Source organism: Haplochromis burtoni, unplaced genomic scaffold (assembly GCF_018398535.1).
Source record: "Haplochromis burtoni strain Fernald_Lab_line unplaced genomic scaffold, NCSU_Asbu1 Contig_228, whole genome shotgun sequence".
Lineage (NCBI taxonomy): Eukaryota > Metazoa > Chordata > Actinopteri > Cichliformes > Cichlidae > Haplochromis > Haplochromis burtoni.
Genome location: NW_024582589.1, coordinates 727,094 through 746,698, shown reverse-complemented (window position 1 = coordinate 746,698; position 19,605 = coordinate 727,094). Strand labels below are relative to the sequence as shown.

General features: G+C 43.3%; 1 protein-coding gene across 3 annotated transcripts; it reads left to right on the top strand.

The window, feature by feature from the left end:
* Positions 1–1,202: 1,202 nt before the first annotated feature.
* zbtb44 (zinc finger and BTB domain containing 44) lies at positions 1,203–18,874 on the top strand. Of its 3 annotated transcripts, XM_005937410.3 has the most exons (7): positions 1,203–1,284; positions 1,379–1,517; positions 8,179–9,278; positions 9,790–9,874; positions 10,355–10,506; positions 10,893–11,193; positions 15,559–18,874. In XM_005937410.3, exons 3-7 carry the CDS (start codon positions 8,213–8,215, stop codon positions 15,962–15,964), a joined length of 2,010 nt encoding a protein of 669 aa, XP_005937472.1. In that variant the 5' UTR covers positions 1,203–1,284; positions 1,379–1,517; positions 8,179–8,212; the 3' UTR covers positions 15,965–18,874. The 3 variants fall into 3 exon arrangements, with proteins under 3 accessions (XP_005937472.1, XP_042082723.1, XP_042082724.1); XM_042226789.1 differs by lacking the exon at positions 1,379–1,517 and having other exon boundaries at positions 1,211–1,284; XM_042226790.1 differs by lacking the exon at positions 1,379–1,517 and having other exon boundaries at positions 1,215–1,284; positions 10,893–10,976; positions 15,559–15,718.
* Positions 18,875–19,605: the final 731 nt, after the last annotated feature.

Below are 19,605 nucleotides of genomic sequence, written 5' to 3'. Positions count from 1 at the left end.
TATTCTATATTCTGAGCTTGGTTGATGTTAAAATCATAATAGTTCAAAAATACCAGCATGACCATAATCACGTTATCCACAGTTCAGTTTGACTTTCAGTTGGTATGCAATGTTTCAGCAGACCGTAGAGCTTTATCACGCTGAAGAAATTCAAAGTCTGAAATGAAAGCTATTTAAAAGAAATAACGAGAAACTCTTTTGAATGTCAGTCAAATGATGACCAAAAAATAACTGTTCAGCTTCCCGTTCAATCTTTGTCCTGTGTAGGAGTGTTGGGGGCTGTTCATATGTTACAGTCCATCCATAATGATGGTTGTCGTCATCTTGTTTAGTTAATCATTTAATTATCTTCTTACACCAGTTCAAATGATTTATTATTATTATTATTTCTGCTTTTTTTCTGGCATTACTGGGAAAATGGACCTCAGCCAAAATGCTATATTGCATTGCAGAAGGTGGTCAGGATTATCCTCTTCACCAGAGCTCAGATGATCCAGTGCTCTTCACCAGCTTCCCCCCAGCAAAGTATACTGAACTAGCCACAAGTGACTGATAGAAAATCTCCTGTACTGTGCTGCACAGACCAAAGCACCTCAGCTTCCTCGGAGTTTAGCCTGTTGTCGGTCTATGTACTCTTCCACCACATCAACATCCTGTCCCAAGATATTCACCAGTTGTGCAGCTGTCCTCTTTCTTCATCTCTAGTCTTATTCAGATACAGAAGACTTTTCTCTGACTCCATAAAATCACCCACTGTAATACTCCTGCCCATCACTAATGTCCAACCACTGCAGATTCATTAAGAGTATTTCTGCAGGTGGCATGACCCCGAGTTATACTGAAAGTCAGAGGTTTACATGGTTAACAGGAGCTCCTGAACTGCACACCATCATTTTATTTAAAAGTTACAATAAATAGAGGCATCAAGAAACACAGGATGTTGTAATATAAAAGGATTTAGAAGAGTTAAAATCACAGATTGTAAGTAAAAGATTATCAAATTACTTTAAATAATAGATGTGATAATATAAAGACGAGAAAATGTACAAATACAGCAGATTTGCACATGCTGTGATTCTATGAACACCTCTATAGAGAAAATATAAACTTCACACAAATGCATACAAACAGTGGGGACCCCCAAGCTGCCCCGAGGTGTGCGTACACAGCTTATTAATGTGAGACTTCCTGTTTCTGACAGTACTGTACAGTACAGTGGGAGATGCGCGTTGCATTGTGGGGGTACAAATACAGCGCAGAAAGGACAGCGGGGAGCACAAAGGGGTAAAAACTGCACCTCGGCAACTTTTAACACCAGCCTGCTGTAATGTGAATTCATGTGAGCCTTAATTAAAGCGCGACTTTTGGCGGCTGGCAGGCTGACAACTGCTGGAAGAGCGAGGAATGTGAAGGGAGCGGAGAAGAGCGGCAGGGCACACCGCTGTCTCCAACTGCTTTGTCAGCTGAGCTGTTTGCGACCCGAGGCCCATCCGTTATCACAGGCCTCACCCGAGAAGGTAAACTACCTTCGTCCGCTGTGCCTGATAACGCTAACCGTGGTGTGTATATTCCTGTCTGGTTGTGTTGCTTTCTCGACACTGAAAACGACAGACAAACCAACTAAGAGCGCCGTGTTGTCTCAGCTATCGCTAGCTTGGCAGCTAATGCCAGTTAGCTCCCGTGGAGCAGCTGCGTCAAAGTGCAGCGGCTAGTCTGCGGTCAAAACGGAAATGGGAATACGTCGGCTTCAAAATAAATGAAGTCAATTAAAAATGTTCTCTTATTTTGTATATTTCTGTCTTAGTATTTATGCAGATTGGTAAAATCTCAGACTGCAGTGCAGTTCAGAAAGCTAACTTTAAAAAAAACACCACACGTCTACCAGCAATAGTTGTGAATAACACATGAATATAAATGATGACTAGTATAAATGGCTATTATAGTCATATAATAGAAATAATCACTTTACGTCGTGCAAGTTGTAGGTAACAACTGTGTTTTAAACCCGTTGAACGACACCAGTAACTGTCACACATTAACGTGCCCCATTTGCTTCAAATGATTTGTCAGGTTCGTTTGGATCTTATTTTGAAAATTCAAATCGCCTCCTGGCAAACTCGGCGTCTGTTTGACACCGTTAGCTAGTGTTTGCTAAACTGTGATTGTTGTTGCAATCATGTTCGCGGAGCATCTTGTCCACTTGAAACTGAGATGCACACACACTCGAAATACACACACACACAGTCGTTCTTTCTTTCTTTGTTTTATTCACATTCTCAGCTTTCTGCTGGCATTTTGCTCACTTTGGTTTCATGCAATGCAATTAGTATAAGTACGGGATGAAGGCCACGCCCCCTCGACCCTGTCGTCTGTCATATAGTCATTGTTTAATCAGTTGCATGCAAGCTTATTTGTCTTATTATTCACCTGCTAATAAACTAATAAACAGCATCAAAACAAATCCAGAGTCTAATGTGGGAAACAATCATGCTCACTTTTAAGTAGCTGTTACAAAGTAGTATATTTATGCATTTTTCCTCCAGAATATGTGTTAAAAATAAAAATCTCTTTCAGAGTGTCAAACCTAATGTTTGAACTTAACATGAGGATCAACGTTATTGTGGAGTGTTCAACAAGTCATTTTGAAATGTTCTCTAAATTAACTTTAGAGTGCCTCCATAGTAGGGCTGCACGATTAATCGTTAGAAAATCGCAATCTCGATTCATACTTATGTGCGATCTCATTTCCAAATGACAACAATTAAAAAAAAAAAAAAAAAAAAGACGATGACGACTGTACCGCATTTTGATCCGGGACGTACTCTGCATGAAAACAAGCGCTCACGCTTCCTGCTCAACAAATGACAAGGGCGGAGCCTTATACCACGTGATACAGAAGCTGTGCTGTGTGATGCTAAAATTGGCAGGGAAAAAACAACGGAGAGCACGTCAGTGATGACGAGAAAGTGACAGGAGAAAATCCGTCCCGGTCAAGCGCTTCCCTATATATGTCGAACTCCCACAGGCACAAAGAAATTACGGAGGCTATCACTTATCACCTGACCAAAGATATGGCTCCCATCAACACTGTGCAAAACGAGGGATTTAGGAAAATGATCAACACCCTAGACCAGGGGTGCCCAATCCCGGTCCTCGAGAGCTACCGTCCTGCAGCTTTTAGATGCATCCCTACTCCAACACAGCTGAATCAAATGGTTTGATTACCTCTTCAGCATGCCATCGTGTTTGGCAAAGGCCTGATAACAAGCCATTCATTTGATTCAGCTGTGTTGGAGTAGGGATGCATCTAAAAGCTGCAGGACGATAGCTCTCGAGGACCGGGATTGGGCACCCCTGCCCTAGACAAACGCTACACAGTGCCGTCCCGCAACTATATTTCTATTGTTGCACTACCTGCTCTATACACGCAGCGTCGAGCAACGGTGGAGACGGAATTTCAAGCAGTACAACATTTTACGGCAACCACAAAACGTGAGACATTTATTGTTTTTATGTTCAGTTTCAACTGTTACGAAGTTGATGTGGAGTTACTAAGTGCAATAAATATTTATACTGGAAAAGAGAATCGTGAGAGAATCGTGATCTCAATTCTAAGCCAAAAAATCGTGATTCTCATTTTATGCAAAATCGTGCAGCCCTACTCCATAGTGATTTAAATAGTCCTCTAATGAGTGAAAGGGCCTTGGTCTGATCACAGGAGGACACAAAGTGAGGAAGAGCTACTGGTGTTAAGAAAAAAAATCTCTTGTGAATAAGCGAGCAGCCAGAAGTTTACCAAGTGCCCGTGCACTTTAAAAGGCTTTGTTCCTCTGGACGTTACAGGATTCTCCCATGAATTTCACTTCAAAATTCTTTCAGTGTCTCTGTCAGAGGAAAGTTTGACGAGGCGGGTAATATCATGAGTTAGCACACCGGGCAGATGCTGCATATGTGGAGGAATAACATTTGTTATTGATTTTTCTGCACACGTTTTGGAATAACTTGGGCGTGGAAAGTTGAATAGTCGATGCAATTATTTCTTTTCTTCAAATCTCTCTTGTTTTTTATCTAGAGGTAAGAAAGATGGACATAGCTTCCACCATCCTGCAATCTGAAGGCCACCAGGTGGCAACAGGTGTGATTGTTAAGAGACTCCCAGTCTTACAGAAGTCGGGGTGAAAAGGCTTTCTTATGTTCGTCACCCATTATGAGTGACATCACACTAAATAAAAAATGAAGCCTGTTTTATAAACGTTGGTCAGCTGTGGTGTTTTCCACTTGACCATTGGCTAATGACTTACAGTCACAGGCCTGTCCTGTGAATCCACAGGCTCTGCCTCACGTTCTACTTTTAGAAATAACTGAGAGCGTAGTGCTCTATTGAGAAACCAGAGAGGCTTTTAAGACAGGACGGGACCTGATCGTTCATACATTTGAGAGAAGAAGGACCCTGAATTCTGGATTGAACCAACCTGGCTGCAGCATTTTGGATCAAGTCAAGACTTTCAGGGAGTTTTTAGAAGAACCTGAAAATCTGAAACAGGATATTTCTCATTTTAGCAACATTGCACAGATTTAAGACATGCCTGTTGTGAAACCTGACCAATTTATTGCTGACATTATTTGCCAATAATAGCTATTTTCTGCTAGATTGGCATTTACAACAACAGTTGAATGAAGACTTTAAAATGTAGACACACCCTTCAGCCATGTTGTGGGTGTCCAAATTGCCTAGTTTGCCCACCAAAGAGGATTGTGCAGCGTCGCTGTTGAAAACACGTACTGTGAATGCTGCAAAGAGAACAACCAGCGGATTCAAGCAGTGTCACGCAGACTGTAAATAAATAAGAGCGCGTAACAAACGTTTTATGTTTCTGCGTCTGAATGAAAAAAATATTGTCTGGTATTTTGAATTCACTCTTGAAAAGGATTTGTGTCGTCTGACTTCATAGGTAAATGCACAGCAATGCAAATATAAATATATAAAGAGAAGTAGAGGTCCTTGCACTCTGGAGCTCCGTGATTCCCTCGAATCAGCCTTTTTTCTTGTGAAATGTCTGTTTGCCATCTCAGCTTCATGTTAAAGAACATTGATTTGAACAGGTTAACAGAAATCTCTTCTTTGGACAGGAGTCTAACCTCCTGGTGGAATTAAAGCTCGTTTTCTAATATGCTCTGTTTGCTGGTTCAGACTCCTGTTGCACCACCGCAGCCCAAATCTATAATTCACTTTGCCTTTACTGGGCCAACATGGCCCAAGAGTATTTTCCTTTGGTGAGGCCGTGTGAAGGAGAGTGCGCTCTCCCTGTGAGAGCCCCTTCACTCGAGCTTTTGTTTGATGGAAAATCTCATGCCTCAGAGAATCCACGTCTCGCAGACAGCTGCTCGAGCGTCCTGTAGTGCGCTGGCCTCCACATGGGTCTGGCTCGCATCGCCGCGCATCTGCTTTGACTGTTGTTACATAACTTGGCATTTGGTCCTCTGCGTTCCTACCCCTGCCTGCTTTCAGCCCCCCTTCACCTTCCCCTCAGAAAGCACCTCGTTGTATTCCTCTCTACCTTTATCCACTGTCCTCTGAACATCGAGCACTTGCCTGTCCCCCTCTGTCTCTGCTCTCGACGTCATGTCTTGCAGGGTAATATTTGACCCCTCGTTTTGTTTCTGTACTTCTGATTGTTGAGTAAGTCAGTGATTCCACACCCGAGTCTTTGACAGCTCGACCTGGATTTGACACATTGACAATGATTTAAAGAATAATCATGCAAGGTTTGGGTCAGTAGAAAAGTCTCAAACTAAAATAAAGACAAAACAGGCTCTTAAAATGTCTTCAATGTCCTGTTGCTTCTTGGTGTTCAAATTGAAGTGCGATTACTTTTTGAAGTTGTCACATTACTCACTCGGCATCGTTCTTCTTTGGTCGTCACACACACTGTCATTTTAACACATAGTGATGTGGTGTGACACACTAATGTGTCATCTTCTACTGGTCCTCTGTAGGGCTGGGTATCGCCACTGATTTCTAGAATCGATTCGATTCGATTTGAATCTGGGAAATTTTGCCTCAGACAGTCAGAAATATTATAATTCAGATCTGTACATTTACATATTTTTGTATCTATAAAAAGGAAGCTGACACTTTCCAGACTTTATCACAGGTGTGAGCGTCACAGCGAGGCCTTTGTGTCAAAGTAGCTGAAGATAAACACAGAAACACATGAAGGAGATTTTCCTGTTCTGGGATTTATAAAAATATTCTGCAGTACATCAAAAATGAAAGAAAACCATTAATCAACATATGAACGTCACCTCTGATGTTACAGGGGTTTTATTAGAGACACGGCGTTTCACATTTTGCATAATTTTAAAAAGTTTACATTTGTTCAGTGTTGAACGGCAGAAATTAGGTTTTCTTTTCAGAAGTAAGTAAAAGGAAAAAAACAGCGACTGACAGCCTGTAAACAACGGTAGACTCGTGCGTAACAAGCAAGCGAATAATGTAGAAAACAGAGAGAGAGAGAGAGAGAGAGAGCTGTGCATGAAGTGTGATTTTATCCTGGTGGAAGCAAAACAGCAAAAGTCAGAGTGAATCCATGACGATGTTTATGTGAAGCGTAGTTTGGATCTTCTTTTGCTGCTGGTTCGGTCAATATTGTTTGGAGAGAGATAAAACTAACAGCTTCAGAATCAGTGAAAAAAGGGCGTGAACACAAAGCTCGACCCGCCGAAACATCGGAATCTGTCGGCTTTCAGCCCCGACCGTGTCCGTGCCGTCGGTGAGAAAGTCACATCTCACTGATTCTGATCCGCGGCTCCGAGCTTTGTGTTCACGTCTTTGTGCAGAAGCCGTGTTCCTGTACTCATTTACTGTTTTAGCTGTTTGGTGGTTGTTGAAATTTTGTGAGGTTTAACCTGAGATTCTGGTGTTTTGGGCAAAATACATTTATATAAAAAAATCGACTCAGGATTTTAATGAATCGATATCACGTTATCCAAGCCAGAATCCATTTTAATCGATGAATCGATTATTAAAACCCAGCCTAGTCCTTTGGAAGTGTAACAGCAGCAGAGACAGCCTGACTACATATAAAACAACTATTCAGTAGTCATCATAGCCATGAGTAATGACATACTGCTGCAACTATCAAAAGTATAGTTTATAGTATAACAGCAACTACATGAGGATGGTGATATTTTGGTCAGTGCTGTAATCTAACCTCATTCATTTGATTGAGGTCATGCACTTCCTCAGCTCCTAAAATGTGTCTGTTTACAGTGTTTTTCTGTTGATTGCTGATTTAAGTGAAGTGAAAACCAGATACGTGTCACAAAGTTGAGGAGGAGGGCAGTGAACACGAAGGCGAGATAAGCCCTGACTCTCGCTGTTTCTGATCTGTGTTGGAAGGAAAGCTAATCCTTGCACACCTACAGAACTGAACCTCCACCAAAGGATGTCTGTGAATACAGAGCAGGCGAAGACACTCCCGGGCGGCAGCGAGCTCACGGCTACACCTGCTGAAGCTAACAGCCAACAGAAGAGCCTAACTGGTCTCCGACCCGGACCAAATGCAACAGCTTGTAGAAAGAAAATCAGTTTTAGCCGTCTTGGCCTGAGCTGAACTGAACAGTGATTTAATTTGAGCTGGTGTGAGGGAATGTGGTGTGATTGAGTTATAACTGATTTATAATAAACAACAGCTTTGTGTCATAAAGTGAATACAAGAAAGGAAAATCTTTTCATGAGTGTTTTTCTATTTTCTCTGTGGCTCAGGAGGCCGGTGGTTTGATCCCTGACCCTCCCAGTCTGCTTGTCAGTGTCCTCGTGCTGATACAGAACCAGAGTTTCTCCTCATGCGTTGCCTGGAGTGTGTGAATATGTGAGAAACTGGTACCTGTAGACTCAGAGCTCCTGAAGTAGCAGCCCTTTAACCAGATTCCTCGTTTTATCTGTCAAAAGTCTAAAATCCACAGACATGTGTAATTAGTCGTGCACCTGACCAGCAGCCATACGATATATCATTTTTACATTGTTTGGTTAAGGTTTAAAAAGGATCTTGGAGAATATCCAAAGTATATGTTCATTCACAGCGATCTGTTTCTTTTACCGGTAGAAAGGACTGGCACGGTAACACTACTCTTTTCCAAACGGAGGCATTTATTTATGGCTTTTTGTCTCTGCAGGACACGCATCCTTGGGATAAAGAGGAATTCCAACATGGGGGTGAAAACCTTCACCCACAGCTCGACCTCGCACAGCCAGGAGATGCTCGAGAAGCTCAACGCTTTGCGCAACGAGGGTCATTTATGCGATGTCACCATCCGAGTCCAAGACAAGCTCTTCCTGGCCCACAAAGTGGTTCTGGCCTGCTGCAGTGAATTCTTCCGCTCCAAACTGGTGGGCCGGCCAGAGGAGGAGGACAAGTTTGTGTTGGACCTTCACCACGTGACGGTTAGCGGTTTCGCTCCCCTGCTGGAGTACGCCTACACGTCGACTCTTTCCATCAGCACGGAGAATATCATCGACGTCCTGGCAGCTGCCAGTTACATGCAGATGTTTGCTGTGGCTAGTACGTGTTCGGAGTTCATGAAGTCAAGTATTCTGTGGACTCCGGGTAACAACAATAACAACAACAACATGGGAGCGGATAAACCTCACGAATCGGCACCGGAGAGCGCCTCGTCAAACTGTGCCCTGACACCGCTGGATGGCAGCGTGTCGCCGGTGTCTTCCGATTGCAGCGTGATGGAAAGAAATGTTCCCATCTGCCGCGAATCGCGAAGGAAACGCAAAAGCTTTGTGTCGATGGCTTCCCCCGAGAGTCCGCTCAAATGCACTACACAGATGGTCACCACCTCCCCTCAGATCCCCAACCCATCGCCCTCATTCTCAGACAGCGCAGCCCAGCCCGTGGAGTCCTCCCTGGCCTTCCCCTGGACTTTCCCTTTCGGTATCGACCGGAGGTTTCACTCGGACAAATCGAAGCTGCCGGAGAGCCCTCGCTGTTTGGAGCAGGGAACCCCGGGGACCTCGGAGGTAGTGGTTGGCCGTCGGCTCAGCGACTTCCTAACGTGCGAGAGCTCAAAGACGGTGTCTTCACCTGTCGCAGCGGAGGAGGAAGATGTAAGGGTGAAGGTGGAGCGTCTCAGTGACGAAGAGGTCCAGGAAGCATCGTCACAGCCAGTCAGTGCCTCTCAGAGCTCGCTGAGTGACCAGCAGACGGTGCCGGGGAGCGAACAGGTCCAAGAGGAGCTCCTCATCAGTCCACAGTCCTCCTCCATAGGTGACCGTCTTCGTCCTACCTTCACGGTGCATTGTTGTATCATATGTGCGCCGATTATATTTGGTTAAAACGTTCGGCTTAGATAAAACTTCGATGTGAATATTGTGTTTCTCACTGGTGTAACGGGGCTGTGTCCTGACCCACTTAAGATGGCGCTGCTTTGCAAAGTGTGCAGTCAAACCTGCCTCGCCCTGCTCCCAGAGCTGCCTCCCCACCCACTGGATTTTTATTTGTATTGTCTCAGTGGAAAGTTTTATTGTCCACTGGTCCAAATTCAGCTTGAAAGGCTTTTCTGCCTTTCCATAAATAAAATAAGGAAATGGAAACATTCGTCATTTTTTCCTAAACTGTTTAGTGGCACAGTCCTTTGTTATCCAGCAGCATCAATCCCGAAGCAGGGGATTAGCCTTCAAAGAGTGTATTAGTCTAACCGTGTCCAAGATGTCATGCTTTAGGCTTTATTTTCAGTCGACAGCTACCGTGAGTCATTTTCTTCCCTCCGTCTTCCCAGGCTCGATGGATGAGGGCGTGTCAGAGGGCTTACCGTCAATGCAGAGCACCTCTAACGCTGGAGGACATGCGGAAGATGATGAGAGGTATCGTGATTTGTTGAAACTCGCTGTGAACCAATCATAAAGTAGGAAAGAACATATAGACGTGGCTCTCGCGACTGAACGTCTGGGCCACACCTGGTTAGATAATAAAGACGTCGTGTTTGCACGGTAATCTAAAGAATGGTCGTTTTGTGATGCGTGTTAGCACGCTCCTCAGCGTGGCGCACATCGCTGTCGTCACTAATCACACGACACATATAAACACATATATACTTGGTTAGGGTCGTGCTTTCTGTTAACTTCTTATATTATAACCAGCAGATGCAACAACGGTACTTGTAGGTGCACGCACATGCTTGTTCATGCTCACACTTATGCTACCTTGTGCATGTCGAGTTGTTACCCTGATCCGCTGTCAACACTGTTAAAATAGAAGAAGGGCATTTTGATGACAGATTAGAGCTCTATACTGTAGACTGGGACTGGACTGCATCAATGACTAGTCCTCTGTTTGTGTTTCAGGTTGGAAGGTATTCAGTATCCGTACCATCTCTACATCAGTCCTTCAACACGGCCTGGCACCAACGGCCCTGACCGGCCCTTTCAGTGTCCGACCTGCGGAGTCCGGTTCACACGCATTCAAAACCTGAAACAGCACATGCTCATACACTCCGGTAGGTGAAATATGAAAGCAGGTGCATCACAAGATTCTTCATATATGACTGCGCAGCAACACGCCCCTCTGAAGTAAACAAAAATGTTGCAGCCTTTGTTTTCTGAGACATTTTTTGAGACGTTGTCTTTTTACTTGGAGACAAGAAGAACAACTGGGTTAATACATTTCTCGGTTGTGAAGTTGCTAATGAAGATTTTAATAAAAAGGTTAAACGATACAAGTTGCTGCTCTTGTAAATGCCTCAGGAAACAAAGGAGACTTTCAAGGAGACTCTGATCTAAAAAACCTTAACAAAGGCTTTTTGTGATCTCACACGCGTGGACACAAACACTTGTGTAATGCTAATGTACAGATCAGCAAGCGTGGTTTTGTCTCTTTTTCCAGGCATTAAACCTTTCCAGTGTGACCGCTGTGGGAAAAAGTTCACACGGGCCTACTCCCTAAAGATGCATCGGCTGAAGCACGAAGGTAAACGCTGTTTCCGGTGCCAGATTTGTAGCGCCACATTCACGTCCTTCGGTGAATATAAGCACCACATGAGGGTCTCCCGACACATAATCCGCAAGCCGCGGATTTATGAGTGCAAAACGTGCGGCGCCATGTTCACCAACTCTGGCAATTTAATTGTACACCTGAGGAGTCTGAACCATGAGGCATCCGAACTAGCAAACTACTTCCAGAGCAGGTGAGGAGTCAGGGGGCGCCGCCCCCATCTTTACTCAGATCTCACCTGGATGAGAAAAAAAGTTGAGTTTAGATTCTAACAGAAGGCTCGTTGTCGTGACTTTGGCTTTGTACAACTGTTTTTCAGATGATTTGAATGCTTAGATCAAGTGTGTCTGTATTTACTGGGGAACTTTAACTGCTTTGACACAATTGTTTTATATTTTGGGAATAAGGATTATCTGATGAGTTGAATGAAAACGTCATGACCGCTCTGATAACTGTGGTGTAAATGTGAATACTGATAATGAGGCCTTGTCCACAGCACTTTGGCCTGTCTGTTTGTTTCGGTCACTGCTGTGAGCACTGTGTGCTGTGGCAGGTGTGGAAACCCTTTTCCACATGATTCAAAACATGGGAAAACTGGGAGTCGTGCCCCGTAACTGGTCCCATGAAATAAAACAGAGAATATCATTTCAAGTTTCTCTTTGAATAAACAACAGTCATTCAATTACATGCATATGCTTGTAGATGGGGCTGCCACAAATTATTATTCTGATACTCAACTAATCAGATCCATTGGACATAAAACGTCCAGCTGACTGCACCAGCAGCATCTGCTCTATCATTAGCTTACAGCTGGAAGTGTTTAAGGTGCTCACTAAAAATAAAAACAGATGATAGTTTTATTAACTTTTAATGAAATTTGCAGATTGTTTCAGTGAAGTTTAATAAACTCCTTACTATCTAAAATATATCAGGACACCGGAGTAAACTCTCGACCGTCTCACACTTCTGATAATCAGCTGTCTGCTTGACGTTTATTCAGCTGTGTAAAAACTAAAACTTTAATCTCAGCCAAACCGATTTACTCAGGAACAAATAAAACACTGAAAAAGCCAAACAACAACATTCATAATAAGAGTAATATTAAAACTAAGTAGCTGCCTCCATTGTTGGAAACTGGAACTGGCTGAGCTGCACTGCGAATTCTGCCATTTGTCGGCCGCATTTGGAGGAGTCTTTGAATTTGGACATCCTTTGTCGCGTCGCTGTGGCATCATTGGCTTACAAATGCAGCCGCAGGAGGATGTGTCCTCTGAATTTGGACACAGCTACGATACCGGACACTGCTTCTTCTTCTTTGGTGTTTAACGGCAGCTGGCGTCCTTGTAGATGCAGTGCTGCCATCTTCTGTTTCAGTCCGTTATTACACTCTTAAATCAACGATTTTGATAGTCGACATAATTGTGACTAGTCGACTAATCGTGGCAGCCCTAGGTGGGATGCTAATAATAGTAGCCTTGTGAGCTGGGTGTAGCAGCAGAGAAACCAGTCCCCCAGCTGCTGCAGGCTCCGGTTGGAGTTCATCACCAGCTCACTTTGGAAAAAGCTGCTGGTAGTTTGGTTACCATTCGACTGGCCCAGCTTATGCCACACTAAGCAAACAGTTCCTGGCTGTAGCGTTGCATTTACTGCACACGAATGGTCTCAAGCTTTTCATTTAAGTGTCAGTAAAGAAAGTGAGTGGAGACATTTCCCAAAATGTCAAACTGTTCCTTTAACATTCACCACTGAGAGGAAATTACAAATACCTCAAATTTGTTTCAGCTCTGACTGAAAGATTTCCAGAAGTAAGAGGATGAAGTGAAGTATCGAGAGTACAAACAAGAACTTACTGAGTTTCCTTAACACACAGAGTAACTGTCCAAATTATAACTTGTAGTAATAAGCACGCCTGAGAAACTATAGCGTACTGTAGCAGGTACTGTGTGTGGTGCCTTTGTCATCTCTGCTTCTTTAACCAAATCTAGGAGGTTATTTGTTTTCATCATCAGCTAGTTAGCTTTAATATTACTCTTATTATTCTTTCTGGGTCACAAAATAAACTTTTAACATATTTTCAGGCGAGAGTGTAGCTGTGTAAACCTCAAATATCTGCTCGATTTATCGAGACATCGCATATTTGCAAAAGTGCTCCAACGTTTTCGGAGACGTCTGTTACCCACCAGCTCGAAAGCTAGCCGAGAGGTCGAGGGTCACTCGAGCCGGCGAGAACGGCAAATTTAAGATAACTTAAAAATGTTGTTGTTTGGCTTTTTCAGTGTTTTATTTGTTCCTGAGTAAATCGGTTTGGCTGAGATTAAAGTTTTCACACAGCTGAATAAACATCAAACTGACAACAGTGTGAGACGGTCGAGAGTTTACTCCAGTGTCCTGATATATTTTAGATAGCAAGGAGTTTATTAAACTTCACCGAAACAATCTGCAAATTTCATTAAAAGTTAAAAAACTATCATCTGTTTTTATTTTTAGTGAGCACCTTAAACACTTCCAGCTGTAAGCTAATGATAGAGCAGATGCTGCTGGTGCAGTCAGCTGTAATTTTAACATCCAATGGATGCACGATCTGATTAGTCGACTATCAAAATAATAATTTGCGGCAGCCCTAGTTTGACAGTCTGCACATGTGCAGCTGCAAGATCGACGGCACTGACACATTTGAAAGAACATCCATGGAAACCATGTAATGAAAGCTCAGTGTCACTTTGGCTCAGGCAGCACCAGTTTCTGTATCTCGTATGTTTGCCTGTACCAAACGTTCATGTAAAGGATGAGTCCACCAATCCCACACACTGAATCAGTGCTGTTATTACACTAATGACTGAGTCAGATGAAGGTGCATCACAAAGATGATGAATTTATTAACAAATTTAAACTATGCTGTAACTACAGAAAAACACTCTAAACATGTTTCCTTATTTACGATAGAGCGTGCTGTCATAGAAGGCCTGTTATCCCTGTTTTACTGTCTGCGTTATATTTACTGTACAGTGATTGTGCAATTAAGCTGAAGCCTCAGGCTTTGGGTTGCTCTAAACATTTAGTTTCTGACAGTTTTTCCACTTTTGGCTCAGTATGATGTCAGTAAATATGGTCGTCTCAGGCACGCCGTCGCTGTTTAAACCCAGTGTTTATGAGGGAGAGCCAATCACGCCAACGTTTACCTAAAGAGAGGGCGATGACGCCGTCTGTTTCCAAACGCTCAGGAGCTGCAACAGTTTACGATGTTTTTCTTTCAGTTGTAAAATACTGAAAGCTACCCCTGAAGACGTTTTCAATCTGCTACCATGTGAAAGAAATACAAGCAACAAACCTTACACGTGTGACCCTGATGATGGAACATGTGGAGTAGCTTTTAGCGGCCCGATTATGAGTTTCCTGGTTATCTGGATGCTGAAGGTGGACAAAGTTTCAAAGGAGTTTGATGTACTGTGCAAAAGTCTTGAGCGGATTTCTTTATATATATTTTCTGCTAGGAAAATAGGAGATTGTTACAGTGACTTGCTGAGCTTCAGGAACATTTCTCCATTCTTCTGGAAGGACATCCCAAAGCTCTTATTTGGACTGCATTTCGTTCCCTTCTCTCTGAAGATGATCCCACACTGCTTCATGGAGCTCTGGGCTCCCACTGGTCCTCGGTGTGGTTTGTCTAAGCTTTTACTGCATTGGCAGGATCTTTGTCACGCTGAAGAACGACGCTGCTGCCGAGCAGAGGCTTTCCACATGGTGGATAAAATCTGATGGTGCTTTTCTGCATTTATGGTTCCATCAATTATGGCAAACTCAACACCACTGACTGTTTCACTGATAGGCTCTAGCAGCCTATCTATAAGTGCCTAAACTGGTCCCTGGGTGTTAGCACTGATTCATCTGTTGAGTTTGGGCCTTTTAACGCTGGAATGATTCAGCTCAATAATAACCAAAAGAAACGGCACAGAAAAAAGTCAGCCTGAGGGTGGCTCAAGACTTCTGCACAGTACTCCAAAGCTCAGGCTTCGGACCATCACAGACAGGTTTTAAACCGAGCTGTTTGTGCTGTTGCACAGACAATCCCTAACCCTAACGTGGTCGTCTCAGGCACACGGCTCTCTCTTCAAATCGTCTGTTTCCGAGGAGCCACCAATCAGAAGAGGGAGAGTGGTCTTGTTCCACATAGAGGACTAACTGCAGCACAGTGGGATAAATCTTTAACTTAAATATTAATAGAACTTGTTGGAGATTAGTTTCAGGTTTTTCGCTCTGTTGGCTGCAGACCCACTGCCCCTCGATAGTCTCCTCCGTTGGCTCGGTGTTACCATCGGGATAAAGTCTATAAATACCCAGACCTCATCCCGAAAGTAGCCGCAGTGTCATCGGTACATTTTTGGTCTACTGGTGGTCACAGTGACAGAGAGCTCATCTCCATGGGGAGACACGTGGACATATGTTCTGTGTATTACAGTATATGTATATACAAGTATTTTACAGTGTGTTTTTGTGAAAATCACATGTGCAGTTATTGTCGGGTGACGGGGAACTTAACGTGTTCTCTTGGTCCACGCAGTGATTTCCTCGTGCCCGACTACCTGAGCCAGGTACAGGAGGAGGAGGAGGCGCTGGGAGTCCAGTACGAGCTGGAGGAGACCCAGCATCATCCGGTCTACCCGGGCAGCACCTCCGCTTCCACCACCACCCCCGCCTCGTCCTCCTCCTCAGTGCAGATGCCCGTCATCTCCCAGGTCTCCTCCTCCACCCAGAATTGTGAGAGTTCCTCTGGCTTCCTGTCACCTGAGCCCCTGGATCCCCTGGAAGCCCCAGCCTCCCCGAAGATGGACGCCGATGACACTGCGCCCATGACAGAGGAGACCAAGATGGACAACAGCGTTGGTGGCAGTTCCCCAGAGGTGTTTGAAGAAGAGCAGCAGCAACATGCTCGGGCCAAGGAGGTGGCTTCCATTACCATAAAGTGATTCGAGTCTTCTACTTGCCCATTATGTCTTATTTTGCAGTCATGTCATATGGGAATATCGGTTGGGACGACTGGATGTTGCCGCCTCATCGTGTGAAACTGTCAGGACGCTGCGATTGAAGTTTTCTGATACTTCGACTGACTGGCGTTTCTCTACACAGATGCTGAACACCTCACCGAAACCAGCAACTCAATGTCAGCTGTTGTTGTTGTTGTGGGGTTGTTTTTGTTTCAAATATAATATTTCATAAACCTTCACTGTTGATGTGAGATTTCAGTGGGTCAGAAGATCTCGCTCGAAATCCAAGTTTTTTTACGAGTCACTTAAAGGAGGAAGGTTGTTTTTCCCATATGACGTGAATGCAGCACAAGCTAAAGTCATTTCTGTCTTAGCCAATTCGAGGTCTGTTAAATCGAAGCCTTGCTCTACTTTTGGAAAGTGCCTGAGAGTTCCCATTTTAACAAAGTACCGTGTAGAGAAAGAAAAGCTCTTTGCTTTGCCAACAGTGACAAATCAAGTCTTTGGAAAAAATGTTTGTATTCATTTGTAGTGCTGATGCTAGTTTGTATTGGCAGAGACTGTGTTATTCCTTTAGTGCCGTTGCTATAGGCAAACTGTTAAATGTCAATATTATCTATATTGCAATAGCTTGTACTGTAGTTTTACTATTTGAATGCTGTGAATGTTGGTTGTTGTGAAATGATATGTCAGGTGTGTGTATGTGCATTTCTTTGATCAGTATGAACACATTTCATTTTTTGAAATTACTTGACAAAGTATTCCCGAACACATCTGTGCAGTATATGATTTTCCTGTTTAGACTTCGTGACGTCAAATATCTCAAGATTGGATCGGCACTAGAGCGACTTTTATTTTGTAATCCAACGAAATGGATACAAATCGAGACTGAAAAAATCACATTGTTACTTTGTCGTCAACGACTGCAGTATTATATATTCCCAAATGTGATATGGCAATGTAGCATCCCAGCCTTCTTTCCAAAGGCAGTTCATTGGATAGATGTTCACGTGGCTCAGCAGGTGCGTTGGACACTGCATCCTGACTATTGGAGCGATGTTACACTGACAGCGTGATTTTCTTTGCAGCTCTGTGGGACTCTGAGCTCAACCAGGATTTAGTTTTTTTTCTTTCTAGTTGTTACAAAGGGGACGATTCCCTGACTACCATTAACACTCACTGAGCAGTTTACTGGGAACACGTAAACAGTGGCACACATCCGCTACATCCCCTGTAACAACGACCATTGTATAAGCTTTGTAACAACAGCTTATGGATACACGTGGCAGTGAATTACACCGAGCGGTGACCTGCAGGTGGCAATGCTAAAAACTGCAGTTCCTCTAATGGCCACTGGGGGCCAACTGTGGAAGCTTGTTAATACGCAGCAACTCACATATATGGGTGTTGACCTTGGTGCATTAAATTCATTTGTGTGACCAACATGACAGGCTGTGTGCCAAAGCCACAAAGAAGCTCGTGTTTCAGAGTTTTAGCAGAAACATCAAACTTTGCTCCTGTTGATGATTAGCTCTCCACCCTTTCATCAGTAACGTTGTGCTGGCTAACGTCGAGACTCTGAACTCTAAAACTAATATGTGACGTCACAGTAACAAGGAGTATTTTTACATTAACTGTTAAACTGCTCAGTGAGTGTACAGTTACTGTAGCCCAGGAAGCAGGAGTGACCCAGTGTGATCACGAGGCTGTCGAGTGTTAATGTGATAATGTTGTTTTGAAGTAACCCGTCTGCTAACTGTGAGTTGAACCTTTGGAAATGTTACCCACGCAGGCCGTTCTTCGTGTTACTGATTATTTTAAATGTGGATTTTCGGGTCAGACTTTCTGTTACCCCCATTGTGCCAACAGGCTTGTGATTCTGTTGCGCCTGAACTTTGAGTCGAATGCTACTGACGGCAGCTGGGTTCTGTGCTTACGTTCACACGCGTCCCCCAAAAGTCGTACAAACAGCTCACTCCAGCAGGGTGCACGAGCTCGATTGTAAACGTGAGGATGAATACTGCTGAGAATCCAATCAGAGCCGTCTTAAGAAGCAGCGGTGTCGCCCCGTGCCATCCGTTCAGCCCTTTTTTAAATGTTGTGCCATTTGCCCTTTTTCTCTGGGTGCAAACCGAGCTTTTTCCTCTAGGACCAAATGTTCTCTCTCTTATTGGGGATTTGCCGTGGCAATCAGTACTTGCACATATTAAAAGAAAGAGATAATCATTCAAGCGGTCCATGTTATTTAGCTGAGGGGTCCTGCTGTTCTGCCCTTTACAACACTGTATGATGTTGTGCATTGAAGAGGCTAGCCTTAGTAAGTGGACCTATTAACTCTAGTTGCACAATTTCAGAATTGAAAAAAAAAAGACAGAGTTTTCTATTCTCCACGTGTGTGTCACGCTTTTCATCTGTTGTGTTGGTGTGTGTATTCAGATCACCTTTTTTATAATGAAATGCTGCTGTTTGTCGAAACGCAAAGTGCCCAAAATATTTTTGTGAACCAATGGTGTGCAATAAATGGACCGGTGTCGTTTTAAAGGTTTTCGTTTTTAAAAAAAAAAATATATATATATATATATATAAAATATAAATATATGAAAAAGAAAATAAGAATGTATCATTTTGTTTCAATCTAATGTGACTGAATGAAAGCGAGCCCGTTTGATCTGTGAACATCTGTAAGCTTTGACATGAAACGGCTGGCTGTGTTCAGCTCCTCTGTGTTTGTTTGGGAAGGCTGCATGTTCGTGTCGTTCCGTGACGTGAAAGAGAGCATGTGCTGAGTTGGTGGTATGTTCTGTCAAGGCCTTATTTTGTAGCCGACTCTTCATCCGATCTGTTGTTCAGCATGCCCTCTTCTTCTTTTCTGTACGTTATCCCTTTTTTATGTGCAATGTTTCAAAAGATATCTTGATTATACGAGTACACTTGATGTTGTATGTTTTCCAGTCCATACCATTTATTTAAAAGTATGAAAATAATAAAAAACAAAAAGTACCCCCCAAACTGGTAGCTCTTCATAATGGCATATATATATATTTTTGGTGATTTTTCTATTCTGGTTGCTGTTTCATGGCATCTTTGGATATTCTTGTTAAATGTGAATAGAACAGCTTAGCCTGGGAGTGGGCGGGGCCTTGGTAGTCTTCACTTTGTGACTGTCTGCAATGTGTGTGTATATATATAAATATCCAGTATATACACTCATACTATGTTGCATATTCTTTATACTGTAGGCAGCCTGATTACAACCTGCTTTGAGACAGATTGTTGTACTTTGTGTCTTTGATATTGTATTTAAACTGTAGTTTGGAGAACCTGTACAAAAACATCCCAGATAGTAATGCAACCTGCACACACTGTATCCGGGGAACTGACGTTTGTGGTGGTGTTGAGTGTTTTAACTGGATCATATTCCACAGTTGGCTGTTAAAAACTGACGAGACCACTCTGTATTTAAGAGTTTATGGTTGTTCTCAATCTTTGCTAGTGTTCTGGCTTTGCAGTCCTGTTGTTCTTACAAATAGTTGTTTTGTAAAAGTTTAAAATGTAAATAAAAAAATCAAAGTCAGAAAGATTGTCACTGAACTTTGAGGATTTATTTCGGAGTGTGTGGAGTA

Excerpts from the sequence above, each read along its gene's own strand:
- zbtb44 (XM_042226789.1), top strand. The coding sequence starts at position 1,223 with ATGCGCGTTGCATTGTGGGGGTACAAATACAGCGCAGAAAGGACAGCG. Across the intron at positions 1,285-8,178 it reads ACAGCGGGGAGCACAAAGGG|GACACGCATCCTTGGGATAA; the intron begins GTAAAAACTGCA and ends TTGTCTCTGCAG. Across the intron at positions 10,507-10,892 it reads GCACATGCTCATACACTCCG|GCATTAAACCTTTCCAGTGT; the intron begins GTAGGTGAAATA and ends CTCTTTTTCCAG.